The 14,466-nt window shown below is 42.1% G+C and overlaps 1 protein-coding gene across 1 annotated transcript in view; it reads left to right on the forward strand.

Annotated features, from left to right (window-relative positions):
- The window catches only part of tyw1 (tRNA-yW synthesizing protein 1 homolog (S. cerevisiae)), a gene marked incomplete at its 5' end in the record, with an annotated part of 104,465 nt that overhangs the window by 18,641 nt on the left and 71,358 nt on the right, over nucleotides 1-14,466 (forward strand). Inside the window, 3 exons of the mRNA XM_045703391.1 lie at nucleotides 12,711-12,768; nucleotides 12,864-12,972; nucleotides 14,265-14,371. Of these exons, the coding sequence (XP_045559347.1) occupies nucleotides 12,711-12,768; nucleotides 12,864-12,972; nucleotides 14,265-14,371 (274 nt within the window). The remainder of the gene's footprint in view (nucleotides 1-12,710; nucleotides 12,769-12,863; nucleotides 12,973-14,264; nucleotides 14,372-14,466) is intronic.

Genomic DNA, 14,466 nt, shown 5'->3' on the forward strand with positions numbered 1-14,466 from the left:
AAGCTTCTAAAGCCATGACATCAATTTCTGGAATTTTCCAAGCTGTTTAAAGGCACAGTCAACTTAGTGTATGTAAACTTCTGACCCACTGGAATTGTGATACAGTGAATTATAAGTGAAATAATCTGTCTGTAAACAATTGTTGGGAAAATGACTTGTCATGCACAAAGTAGATGTCTTAACCGACTTGCCAAAACTTTAGTTTGTTAACAAGACATTTGTGGTGTGGTTGAAAAATTAGTTTTAATGACTCCAACCTAAGTGTATGTAAACTTCCGACTTCAACTGTACATATATTCACATACAGTGATGTCTGAAATTGACACCCTTGATAAATTATTGTATAAAATAAATAATGAAATACTGAGCTATATTGTATTCTAAAAAATTTGGGAAATTATAATATTTTATACTAATACAATTGCTCATAGAAAGAGATTTTGTTTAAAAAGTAATACTTTTTTCCTCTCAAAAAGGTAGGGGTCAAAATTATGGACACCCCTGTTTTCAGTACCATTCAATACCTGTTTTCAATACCGTTCAATACCTAGCGAGGATAACGGCACTGAGCCTTTTTCTAAAATATTTCAGTTTCAGAATCTTAAACCATTCCTCCACTGAACAAAAATATAATAGCAACATATAAAGTTGGTCCTACGTTTCATTAGCTGAAATAAAAGATCCCAGAAACTTTCCATGTGCACAAAAAGCTTTTTATCTCAAATTTTGTGCACAAATTTGTTTACATTCCTCTTAGTGAGCATTTCTCCTTTGCAAAGATAATCCATTCAACTGACAGGTGTGGCATATCAAGAATCTCATTAAACAGCATGATCTTTATACAGGTTTACCTCGTGCTAGGGACAATAAAAGGCCACTCTAAAATGTGCAGTCCAGTCACACAGCACAATGCCACAGATGTCTCAAGTTTGGAGTGAGTGTGCAATAGGCATGCTGACTACAAGAATGTCCACCAGAGTTGTTGCCAGAGAATTTAATGTTAATTTCTCTACCATAAGCCACCTCCAATGTCATTTTAGAGAATTTGTCAGTACGTCCAACCGGCCTCACAACCGCAGACCATGTGTATGGCGTGGTGTGGGCGATCGGTTTGCTAATGTCAATGTTGTGAACAGAGTGCTCCATGGTGGCAGTGGAGTTATGCTATGAGCAGGCATAAGCTACGGACAATGAATACAATTGCATTTTATCGATGGCAATTTGAATGCACAGAGATACCGTGAAGAAATCCTGAGGCCATCACCTCATGTTTCAGCATCATAATGCACGGCCCCATGTCGCAAGGATCTGTAAATAATTCCTGGAAGCGGAAAATGTACCAGTTCTTTTATGGGCTGCATACTCAACAGACATGTCACCCATTGAGCATGTTTTGGATGCTCTGGATCGACGTGTACGTCAGCGTGTTCCATTTCCCGCCAATATCCAGGAACTTCGCACAGCCATTGAAGAGGAGTGTGATAACATTCCATAGGCCACACTCAACAGCCTGATCAACTCTATGCGAAGGAGATGTGCCACGTGCGCTGCATGAGGCAAATGGTGGTCACATCAGATACTGACTGATTTTCTGATCCACCCCCTTACTTTTTTTTGGTTTGGATAGTTGCATATTCAAACCTTAAAAAAATATCAGATGCATATCTGGATTCCCAGTCATGTGAATATATATATATATATATATATATATATATATATATATATATTACATTTTAGTCATTTAGCAGACGCTCTTATCCAGAGCGACTTACAGTAGTGAATGCATACATTTCAAACATTTCATACATTTTTTTTTTCTTCTTCTCCGTACAGTGTATTTGGAAATTTACGGCCTAATTCTAAAATGGATTAAATAAATGTTTCCCTCATCAATCTACTCACAATACCCCATAATGACAAGGTGAAAACAGGTTTTTACACATTTTTGCAAATGTATAATTTTTTTTAAAAACATACCTTATTTAAAAAAAAATTCAGACCCTTTGCTATGAGACTCGAAATTGAGCTCAGGTGCATCCTGTTTCCATTGACCATCCTTGAGATGTTTCTACAACTTGATTGGAGTCCACCTTTGGTAAATGCAATTGATTGGACATGATTTGTATAAGGTCCCACAGTTGACAGTACCTGTCAGAGTAAAAACCAATCCAGGAGGTCGAAGGAATTGTCTGTAGAGCTCAGAGACAGGATTGTGTTGATGCACAGATCTGGGGATGGGTACCAAAAAAAAAATGTCTGCAGCATTGAAGTTTCCAAAGAACACAGTGGCCTCCATCATTCTTAAATGGAAGAAGTTTGGAACCACCAAGACTCTTCTTAGAGCTGGCCGCCCGGGCAATTTGAGCAATCGGGGGAGAAGGGCCTTGATCAGGAAGGTGTCCAAGAACCTGATAGTCACTCTGACAGAGCTCCCAGAGTTCCTCTGTGGAGATGTTTGTCCATCTGGAAGGGTCTCCCAGAAGGACAAACATCTCTGCAGCACTTCTTAGTAAAAGGCACCTTACAGCCCACTTGGAGATTGCCAAAAAGCACCTAAAGGACTCTCAGACCATGAGAAACAAGATTCTCTGGTCTGATGAAACCAAGATTGAATTCTTTGGCCTGAATGTCAAGCGTCTGGAGGAAACCTGGCACCATCCCTACGATGAGGCATGGTGGTGGCAGCATCATGTTTTGAGGATGTTTTTCAGCGGCAGTGACTGGGAGACTATTCAGGATCGAGGGAAAGATGAACGGAGCAAAGTACATAGAGATGCTTGATGAAAACCTGCTCCAGAGCACTCAGGACATCAAACTGGGGACGACAGTTCACCTTCCAACAGGACAATGACCCTAAGTACACTACTAAGACAATGGAGGAGTGGCTTCGGGACAAGTCTCTGAATGTCCTTGAGTGGCCCAGCCAGAGCCTTGACTTGAACCCGATTGAACATCTCTGGAGAGACCTCAAAAAAAAAAATTCTGCAGTGACGCTACCTCATCCAACGTGTCAGAGCTTGAGTGGATCTGCAGAGAAGAATGGGAGAAACTTCCCAAATACACGTGTGCCAAGCTTGTAGCGTCATACCCAAGAAGACTCAAGGCTGTAATCACTGCCCAAGGTGCTTCAACAAAGTACTGAGTAAAGGGTCTGAATACTTACGTAAATGTGGTATTTCAGGTTATTAAAAAAAAAAAACGTTTTTGCTTTGTCTTTATGGGGTATTGTGTGTTGGGGACACCTACTCATTCAAAGGGTTTTCTTTATTTTTACTATTATACATTGTAGACTAATACTGAAGACATCCAAACTATGAAATAACACATATGGAATCAGGTAGTAACCAAAAAAGTGTTAAACAAATCAAAATACATTTTTTATATTTGAAATTCTTTAAAGTAGCCACTCTTTGCCTTGATGACAGCTTTGCACACTCTTGGCATTCTCTCAATCAGCTTCATTAGGTAGTCACCTGAAATGCATTTCAATTAACAGGTGTGCCTTGTTAATTTGTGGAATTTCTTTCCTTCTAAATGTTTTTTAGCCAATCAGTTGTGTTGTGACAAGGTAAGGGTGGTATACAGAAGATAGCCCTATTTGGTAAAAGACCAACTCCATATTATGGCAAGAAGACCTCAAATAAGCGAAGAGAAATGAAAATCCATCATTATTTTAAGACATGAAGGTCAGTCAATCAAAAATATTAAGAACTTTTTTAAAGTTTCATCAAGTGCAGTTGCAAAAACGATCAAGCGCTATGATTAAACTGGCTCTCACCGCCAGGGGAAAGGAAGACCCAGAGTTACCGCTGTTGCAGAGGATAAGTTCATTTGAGTTAACTGCACCTCAGATTGTAGCCCAAATAAATGCTTCACAGAGTTCAAGTAACAGACACATCACAACATCAACTGTTCAGAGGAGACTGCATGAATCAGGCCTTCATGGTCGAATTGCTGCAAAGGAACCACTGCTAAAGGACACCAATAATAAGAAGAGACTTGCTTGGGCCAAGAAACACGAGCAATGGACATTAGACCGGTGGAAATCTGTCCTTTGGTCTGATGAGTCCAAATTTGACATTCTTGGTTCCAACCGCTAGCTCTTTGTGAGACACAGAGTAGGTGAACGGATGATCTCCGCATGTGTGGTTCCCACTGTGAAGCATGGAGGAGGAGGTATGATCTTGTGAGGGAGCATTACTGGTGACACTGTCTGATTTATTTAGAATTCAAGGCACACTTAACCAGCATGGCTACCACAGCATTCTGGAGTGATCCGCTATCCCATCTGGTTTGCGCTTAGTGGGACTATCATTTGTTTTTCAACAGGACAATGACCCAACACACCTCCAGGCTGTTTAAAGGCTATTTCACCTAGGAGGAGAGTGATGGAGTACTGCATCAGATGACCTGGCCTCTACAATCACCCGACCTCAACCCAATTGAGATGGTTTGGGATGAGTTGGACCGCAGAGTGAAGGAACCGCAGCCAACAAGTGCTCAGAAAATGTGGGAACTCTGCTTACTATATGATTCCATATGTTTTATTTCATAGTTTTGATGTCTTCACTATTATTCTGTAATGTAGAAAATAGTCAAAATAAAGAAAAACCCTTGAATGAGTAGGTGTGTCCATACTTTTGACTGGTACTGTATATATTGTATATATACTGTACATACACTGAGTGTACAAAACACCTGCTCTTTCCATGACAGATTGACCAACTATGATCCCTTATTGTTACTTGTTAAATCAGTGTAGATGAAGGGGAGGAGACCGGTTATAGAAGGATTTTTCAGCCTTGAGACAATCAAGACATGGATTGTGTATGTGTGCCATTCAGAGGGTGAATGGGAAAGACAAAATATTGAAGTTTCTTTGACCGGTATATGATTGTAGGTGCCAGGCGCACAGGTTTGAGTGTGTCAAGAACTGCAACGCTGTTTCCTGTGTGCATCAAGAATCGTCCACCACCCAAAATATTCAGCCAACTTGACACAGCTGTGGGAAGCATTGGAGTCAACATGGGCCAGCATCCCTGTGGAACGCTTTCGACACCTTGTAGTCCATGCCCCAAGGAATTGAGGCTGTTCTGAGGGCAAAAGGGGGCACAATTCAATATTAGGAAGGTGTTCCTAATGTTTTGTACACTCTGTGGATGTTAGCTAAAGAGTCCCACCTCATTTGGAAAGGAGACATCTCTGCCTCTAATTAAGAACATAATGTAGTGAAGGCTTAATGTGTCCAGCACATCGAGAGAAACAAATTGAAGTTTTGTATCAACAGAGCCAACATTTTTATTTGAGTTCTTTTCTCTACAGATTTTGTAAATATTTCATCAGTATTAGCCTAAAACTTGAGCCGTAATGAGTGAAAAGTTTGGTATTTGTCGATGTAAAATGTATTATTCATTTCAGGTCTGTAGAGGAGCTCTCGGACAGGACTGAGTAGGGGAAAGAGATTGAGAAACTCAGCTCAGTTCATATCCTGTCCTGTGTATTGTGTGTATTGATAGTGTAGTGCTGGCCTACTGGGTTTCCTAGAGAACCCAGCATTATTGATAAGGGAGGAAGATCCTAGTGTCTCTTTGAATTCTGTGGAAAGTGAAAACATTTTATTTTGTTGAAACTGTTAGGTTCTAAATAAACAGAGTAAAAAACTAACGAACAACTAGTCAAATCTCAAATCAAGTTCGTTCACCCACTAAGTGCAAAGACATGTTTCCACCAGCACAAGTATTTATACCCTCCTTTAGGTGGAATATCCTCCTTGCACCTCTAAACACTGCATCTTTGTTGCTAGGCAGGAAGTTGTGTAATAAAACTGTTCCATCTCCCTTCATCTGAGCTGACCTCGGCCCACACTACTAGGTGCCTCCTGTATATAGCTTCGTTATTGTTATTCTTATTGACTTACTTTTTATTTTAGTCTACTTGGTAAATATTTTCTTAACTCTTCTTGAACTGCACTGTTGGTTAAGGGCTTGTAAGTAAGCATTTCACGGTAAAGTCTACACTTGTTGTATTCGGCGCATGTGACAAATAAAGTTTGATTTCATTTAATCCACAGCTATCCAACCTTATCAGTGACCGCAACAATGTGATTGCCTCTTCCCTTACTTAGTAACTTTCTAGACCCATACTTCATTGACCCCACCACATACATTCCTCATACATGTAACCATTAACTTCTAGCATAGCAGTTATTTCAAACTAGAACCCAACAAAATGGCCAATATAGTGTACCTCCACCTTCACATCTCAATTGTAAGGATATGGGTTACTCTTGTTTTACGGGTAGACTGGTGACTGTCTGATTACTTTCATGTAGCCGTGGGAGATTAATACAGTGTGAAAGGGGGATGACTGCAGTTGGAGTGGGTGGCTATAAGCTGTACAGAAGCGCAGGTTTGGAGGTCATCTCTCTCTGAGGCTGGCCAGGTGTTCACATGAGCTTCTCCAAATAGATGGGTACAGTTAATCAGATCCACTGAGAGGGAGAGGAGCAAAGCCTACCTCCCGTCTACCTCCCCATCGCTCGTTCTCTCTCTGTGCATACAGACATAAAATGCAGTTGAGGCATTTGAAGTGTAGGTTTTTACCTAATGAACACCGAAAGGGAAAGGGCCCTCAGATTAGACTCAACACTAACTCCCACTAGGCCTTGTTCTCTTCTCTGTGCTGCATCCAGCACCAGCCAGTCTTCAGCAGAATTGTAATATATCTGAGTTGGAACAACAGCCCCAGCTCCCGGCACCTCCGAATTTACCCCACATGGGTCGACAAACAAGTAATAAACAGTAGTTAGCCTGTGCTCAGGGGGATTGTGGGTAAGAACATGATTTAGTTTGTGTGTGTGTGTTTCTGACTGTGTGCGTGGTACAATGGATTTCCTGTGGGTGTAAAGGAGGCGTCCTGGATCGATAGCCCCCCAGTGTTTGGGTAAATGGTAAATGCATCTTAATCCCCCATCGTGCATCATATCGTTGGGCCTTTGCTAGCAGTGCAATAGACTGAGTTACATTTTATTTACTTTATTTTACAGCATAGCTCAATTACACCAGGCTTTAACCTATCCAATAACAGGAGGACACCAGTCCTGAGAACAGTGAGATCAATAATTACTCACTTTTGAAGAACATAAATCTGACACAAGATGGCTGACTTATTTCCAAGGTGGGCAAGGCTATAGTTAGCTGCACAGTAACCAAAGCACACTGGGTATCCTACTAGGATGAAAGATGACCTGTCAATGCAGCCATTATGAGCACTCAACATTTCAACACCTGAAATGTCATGCGTTTTTTCCTCTCTCATGGCGTCTATATCATGCTGTTTTACCTCACACACAGGACTATAATAGAACTTCTCATAAATGCTGTGTCTTTTGAAATGCATAGATGGGAAGGCTCCCCTTGAATACCTATGAAGAACCCTTCATATAAAAGCACTGGCATGTATCACGATGATTTAAAAGAGACAAATAAAAGTATTATGTTTGATGGGGCTGACTTCAGAGAAGGGGCTGTCAGAGCTTGAAACTCTGTAAAGGAGTAGTCCAATCCACAGCTGGTGTAGACAACCCTTCATCATCATGTATACTTATATCACACTCAGCCTCAACACCTTTTGAAGTTATGTTGCAAATCTGAATGTGTGGGCTTTGCTCTTGGGAAATCACACATCATACTTTTTTTTAATGCTATTGGCAAATGGTCTAGTGCCTTCTCATGCGTTATGCAATCAGTATTACTATGTTGTTACCATGTAACATTACACAAGTTGCAATCTATCTACACATTTTGTTGTTGTTGGGACAATTTGTTTTTAATTGTTTTTCTACAGAACTCAAGTCAAATGTAATCTCACACAGTGTCACTATACATCTCCCTCCCTTCTCCCCCCACACACATCCACATACATACATTCATTCTCACAGAGGGATACGCAAAGAAAAACACGAAGGCAAAAAAATCAATCCAAAACAAACTGACATTCACAAATAGAAACAACTCAAAAACAAAACACCCACTATACAGCATATTCTCTACGGGTGTTTTCACACTTGGTCCCTTTCAGACAATTTTTGTGAACACAGTGCTGTTCCCTTTATTTTCTAACTCGGACCCCTCAAAAAAGTCCCCGAACTGAACCGGGCATGTGAACACAAAGCTCCGCAGGTTTGCTTGTCATTATTCCCACACCACACACTAGACTACTGCAACACTGTTTCCCCTGCCTTAACCGCTTCACATTGGAGAGAGAAGTTGATGATGTGCCTGTTCGTGGAAAAAACGTGTGCTGTTTTTGGATATTGATTAGCGATCGTCAAGGATGCACAGAAATGCCAAATATGTGTGGAGTTTTGTACTGACACGAGGTCCAGATTTATTTGTTTGCATTATGTTGATCAATAGGCTAAGAGAGCTTCATAAACTGTTTATTCGATTGTGGGTGTTAGGTCTTGATTATGATGTAGGTGAAGGAGTCAAGCGCAGGAGAGCAGAGATGTCCAAGGAGCGTCTTTTAATAGGCAAGTCCACAACAAAAAGGCAGGTACAATACCAATAACAATGCCCATGACAAAAAGAGAATACAGTTACTCACAGAAGGATGAAAAAACAACGCTCCTCAAACTTATACACGATCGGTATATACGTGAAATAAACTGAGGCACAACCTCAACGAGCAACCTGAGACAAACCTAAGCAGGCAACAGGGGTAAAATATACACACAGAAATTAAAGCAAATGAAACCAGGTGTGAAAAAACCAAAGACAAAACAAACGGAAAAAGAAAAATTGATCGGTGACGGCTAGGAGGCCGGCGACGCCGAGCACCGCCCGAACAGGAAGAGGAACCACCCTCGGTGGAAGTCGTGACAGTGGGGTTTAAATAGTGTGAGAAGACAACATATTTGGTGAGAATCACAACATATGTACAAAATCTGATCTAGCTCCTAAAGGGGCAGTAGCCTATACAATTTTCAATTAGGCCTACATTATTTATTCTGCAGTTATTCTACTGGTATTTAATATGTTACCAATAATATTTACATGTTAATATTATCTTCGCATTACAATGATTGTCTCATCTTTAAAGAAAATGCCATCTATTAGCTGTCTGATAGCACGTTCTGATGGAATGGCTTGTCCTGTACTTTTACCCAGAGTGCATTGAGTGAATGTTGAAAAAATATCTTGGTACCTTTCTTAACATAGCAATGTGAATGCAAAGAGGACTTAGACCTCAAAAAAGGTGAAGTGATCTGGCAAAAGAGTTGAGTCCTCATTCAAAGGCAAGGGCAGTGTGAATACAAAGCGAACTGAGTATTTTTTGTAAATTTTTTTACCCCAGAGTTCATTTTAAAGAGGACTGAGATTTGTTATATTAAAGAGGACTATATGTGAAAACACCCTAAGATTCCAACTTTTGTCCAGTATGTCCAGTTTATATTTGATTTGATAATATATAGAGTCAAATGGGATGTAGCTAGATACTGTAGTTCAGTCCCCCAGTTAGTTATTGCAGGTGGATATGTCACAAGCGTCAAAATGAGTAGACCAAGGTGCAGCGTGGAATATGTTCATCTTGAGTTTAATGAAGAATGAACACTTACAAATTATACAAAAATGACAGCAGACAGCTCCGTCAAGTACTCACAATTAAACGTAAAACAACTACCCACAAAAAAAACAAAGGAAAAACAGGCTGCCTAAGTATGGCTTCCAATCAGAGACAACGATAGACACCTGCCTCTGATTGGAAACCATACCTGGCCAAAACATAGAAAACAAAACATAGAATGCCCACCCACCTATTACACCCTGGCCTAGCTAAACAGAGAAAATCAAATCAAATCAAATGTATTTATATAGCCCTTCTTACATCAGCTGATATCTCAAAGTGCTGTACAGAAACCCAGCCTAAAACCCCAAACAGCAAGCAATGCAGGTGTAGAAGCACGGTGGCTAGGAAAAACTCCCTAGAAAGGCCAAAACCTAGGAAGAAACCTAGAGAGGAACCAGGCTATGAGGAGTGGCCAGTCCTCTTCTGGCTGTGCCGGGTGGAGATTATAACAGCACATGGCCTAGATGTTCAAATGTTCATAAATGACCAGCATGGTCAAATAATAAGAATCATAGTAGTTGTCGAGGGTGCAACAAGTCAGTAACACAAGAGTAAGTGTCAGTTGGCTTTTTCATAGCTGATCTTTGAGAGTATCTATACCGCTCCTGCTGTCTCTAGAGAGTTGAAAACAGCAGGTCTGGGACAGGTAGCACGTCCGGTGAATAGGTCAGAGTTCCAGCAGGTCTGGGACAGCAGGTCTGGGACAGGTAGCACGACCTTGAAGAGGTCAGGGTTCCATAGCTGCAGGCAGAACAGTTGGAACTGGAGCAGCAGCACGGCCAGGTGAACCGGGGACAGCAAGGAGTCATCAGGCCAGGTAGTCCTGAGGCATGGTCCTAGGGCTCAGGTCCTCCGAGAGAGAGAAAGAAAGAAAGAAAGAAAGAAAGAGAGAAAGAGAGAATTAGAGAGAGCATATTTAAATTCACACAGGACACCGGAAAAGACAAGAGAAATACTCCAGATGTGTCACGTCCTGGCCAGTATAAGGGTTAATTGTTATTGTAGTTTGGTCAGGACGTGGCAGAGGGTATTTGTTTTATGTGGTTCGGGGTGGTGTTTTGGTAAAAGGGTGTTTGATTTAGTATTTCCGGGTTTTTGGTTTATGGTCTATGTTTATGTATTTCTATGTGTAGTCTAGTAAGTGTGTTTCTATGTAGAGTTAATTGGGGGGGACTTCCAGTTGAAGGCAGCTGTGTGGTGTTGCCTTTGATTGGAAGTCCTATATTAGTTGGGTGTGTTTGTGGGAGATTGTTCTGTGTTTAGCCTTGTGCCTTGCCAGACTGTCTGTATATCGTTCGTTCACTTGTTTTGATATTTTGGTGTTCATTTTGGGAAGTAAATAAACCTCAAGATGAGCTTACACATACCTGCTGCGTTTTGGTCCTCCATTACCGACGAAAACCGTGACAAGATGTGACCGACTGACCCTAGCCCCCCGACACATAAACTACTGCAGCATAAATACTGGAGGCTGAGACAGGACGGATCAGGAGACACTGTGGCCCCATCCAATGAAACCCCTGGACAGGGCCAAACAGGTAGGATATAACCCCACCCAATTTGCCAAAGCACAGCCTCCACACCACTGAAAACACAGCTCTCACAGAAAACACAGCTCTCCTAGGTCAGAGCGTGACAGAATATGAGTCTTTCCAATTGATGGCTATACATTTTTTTTTGTAGCAATTATACCTAGATTACAAAACGTTCTCTGATATTGATCACTAATATTTACATTTCTCAACAGACATAATCGTGGAGATAGATGGCTATAAATTCCTAGACACAATGAAATGATAGCACATTCAGTACCAGTCAAAAGTTTGGACACACCTACTCATTCAAGGGTTTTTCTTTATTTATACTATTTTCTACATTGTAGAATAATAGTGAAGACATCAAAACTATAAAATAACACATATGGAATCATGTAGTAACCAAAAAAGTGTTAAACAAATAAAAATTATTACATCCCGGATAGTCGGGGACTTCCGGGATGACTCGGAGGCAAGGTGGAATCCCTGGACGTGCGAGCGAAGTCAAATCCTCTCCCTCCGTCATTCCCGTAGTCGCCCATCGAGTCGGATGGTCAAAGCGATGAGGGAATCGAGATCCTTAGGTAACTCCCGGGCAGCAAGCTTGTCCTTGACCTCCTCCGAGACGCCGTGCAGGAACATAACGAACAGTGCTTCCTGGTTTCAAGCACTCTCCACTGCCAATGGGGTAAAAGGGGCTCCCGAGAAGGTAGAGGGGCTCCCGAGAAGATAAAGAGGCCACAGGCCCTCAGCTGGGTTACTGTGGGGCTGTGGGGTTAGCACCGTGGTAGCCTGCCTCCCAGACAACCCTCAGAATTGTTCCAGCAAACTGTCCAATGCCTGGTCATGGTGTTCAGCCAACGTTTGGATCCCCTCCAAGTAGCCCCCCTTTGCCTTGATGACAGCTTTGTACACTCTTGGCGTTCTCTCAACCAGCTTCATGAGGCATGCTTTTCCAACAGTCTTGAAGCAGTTCCTCGTGCATCACGATAGTGGCTCCTTGGGAGGAGATGGCATCGCGCATCTGGCCCGGGTCTGCTGGGTCAGTCATGGCCAGTTCGTACAATCAGGTTTGAAGGTAAGACCCAGATGCAGACTGTCGGAGTAACAATGTTTATTTCAGCAACAGGGCAGGCAGGGGTCAATAACCAGAGTAGTGGGGGAAAGGTACAGGACGCCAGGCAGGCTCAGGGTGGGGTTAGGCAGAGGTCGGTAATCCAGAGGTGGGGGAAAAGGTACAGGATGGCAGGCAGGCTCATAGTCAGGGGCAGGCAGAGTGGTCAGGCGGGCGGGCTCAGAGATAAGACAGGCAAGGGTCAAAATCAGGAGGGCGAGAAAAAGAGAGACTGGGGAAAAGCAGGAGCTGAGACAAAAACCACTTGTTGACTTGACAAACTGGCAACTGACAACCAGAACACAGGTATAAATATACAGTGGATAATGGGGAAGATGGGCGACACCTGGAGGGTGGTGGAGACAATCACAATGACAGGTGAAACAGATCAGGGTGTGACATGACCGTTTTATATCTTTTCTCTTCTACAGGATACAAACTCATAGGACGTCACTCAGGAGGCAAGATTTGTCGTTGGACCAAGGTAAAGTGGTTAAGATTATTTCTTCCTTATATGAGTAATCTAACATTTATAAACATGTACCTTCGAATAACTAAATAACAGGTATTTTTATTTCCACCAGTCCATGGCTAAGAGGAAGAGGAGGTTGTTACAAGCACTCCTTTTATGGCATCGAGTCCCACAGGTTTATGGAGTCCACCCTTAGCCTCGTCTATGCCAACAAGCTGGAGGTGGGTGCAGCTGAACGATCATTGTCAATGTGATTGATTTAGAGATTTTGGAATAGTTCATGTACCAGTTTATTGCAATAATTACATTATTCTCATATGCCCAGTGCAGTTGTATTCTCATCTTAACCCAATAACCAGTGCTACATTTCACAATATGGCTAAGCACACCTAGACCCTTTTTGTTCATTGCTGAAAGTCCGAAAGAGCATATGACCCATAGCCTTACATTTACATTTACATTTTAGTCATTTAGCAGACGCTCTTATCCAGAGCGACTTACAGTAGTGAATACATTTATTTAATTTTCATTTCATGCATATTTTTTTTTTTGTACTGGCCCCCCTTGGGAATCGAACCCACAACCCTGGCGTTGCACACACCATGCTGGCGTTGCAAACACCATGCTCTACCAACTATAATTTAAAAATGAACCATATTACAATATTGTCATAGGCAGACTGAATACAGAACTTAGTAAAGAACCCCAGATATTCGTATCCCTCCTCACCCCGTCATTGATTGATGGCCATGCTATCGCTTAGCTAACCAAAAGCTAACGAGGCAGCTAATGATTAACATGTGGGTGATTAATGATCGTGCTAATCAAAGGGAGAGAGGTTAGAAGCTGAATTACGTGACGTGACATTGCTTGTGACTGGAGGGGGCAGATATTTTGATCTGTGTGTGCTGTCTTCCTAACTCCTATTGTAAGACTGGACAAACAGATCTGGAACCAGGCTAACCTTTGAAAATATGAAGATAATAAAACTCCTTTGTGAAAATGTCTCTGCCAGTTCAAACCTCTGGTGAATGGGGTGCTGTCAGTAGTGATAGTCCCGTCTGAGTTGAGGTCCCTATCTGGGACGATTGGCAACAACAGAACCTTGTCAGACACATAGGTATTGTCTTACTGTCCTTCAGCAGCAGGGGGCACCAGAACTGATGGGTAGACTGAATGTTCTCTAGTCTAGTGAACTGTGAGGTGGAATACAGAGCCCCTGATGTGTGTGGATTTCCTCACGTTATAGTTTTCCATATTTACTGTCACCTGTTGCATTTGTGCCTACAGTACTTTCATTTAACTCTAGTGTCTAAAAATAAATGGTGTAAACTTCTGTTAGCTTGTGCCCTTTAGGTGATCTGAGAGGGACTAAAATGGTCATGGCAGGCCGACGTAAGAGGTCACCAGACCAGTCTGGTTACTTAGCCAGCCCCACTGGGGATAGACAGGCCAGGTCTGGGGCAGTGTGTGTATGTGTGTGAACAGACAGAGACAAGATCAGAAAGGACAGCTCTGTCCCGACAGACACCACACTAACCCGGTGGGCACAGAGTGGCGCTGGAAGATGGACCTGCCTGAGAAGATACTACTGGAGGCTGTGGAGAACCACCAGAACATGTTCTGACAGTTGAGCTGAGTAACACACACACACACACTAAAAAACATGATCTGACAGTAGACAGGTAACCTTAATAACACTTTGGCTTTGTTTA

This window comes from Salmo salar, chromosome ssa20 (assembly GCF_905237065.1).
Source record: "Salmo salar chromosome ssa20, Ssal_v3.1, whole genome shotgun sequence".
In the NCBI taxonomy this organism is placed as follows: Eukaryota; Metazoa; Chordata; class Actinopteri; order Salmoniformes; family Salmonidae; genus Salmo; species Salmo salar.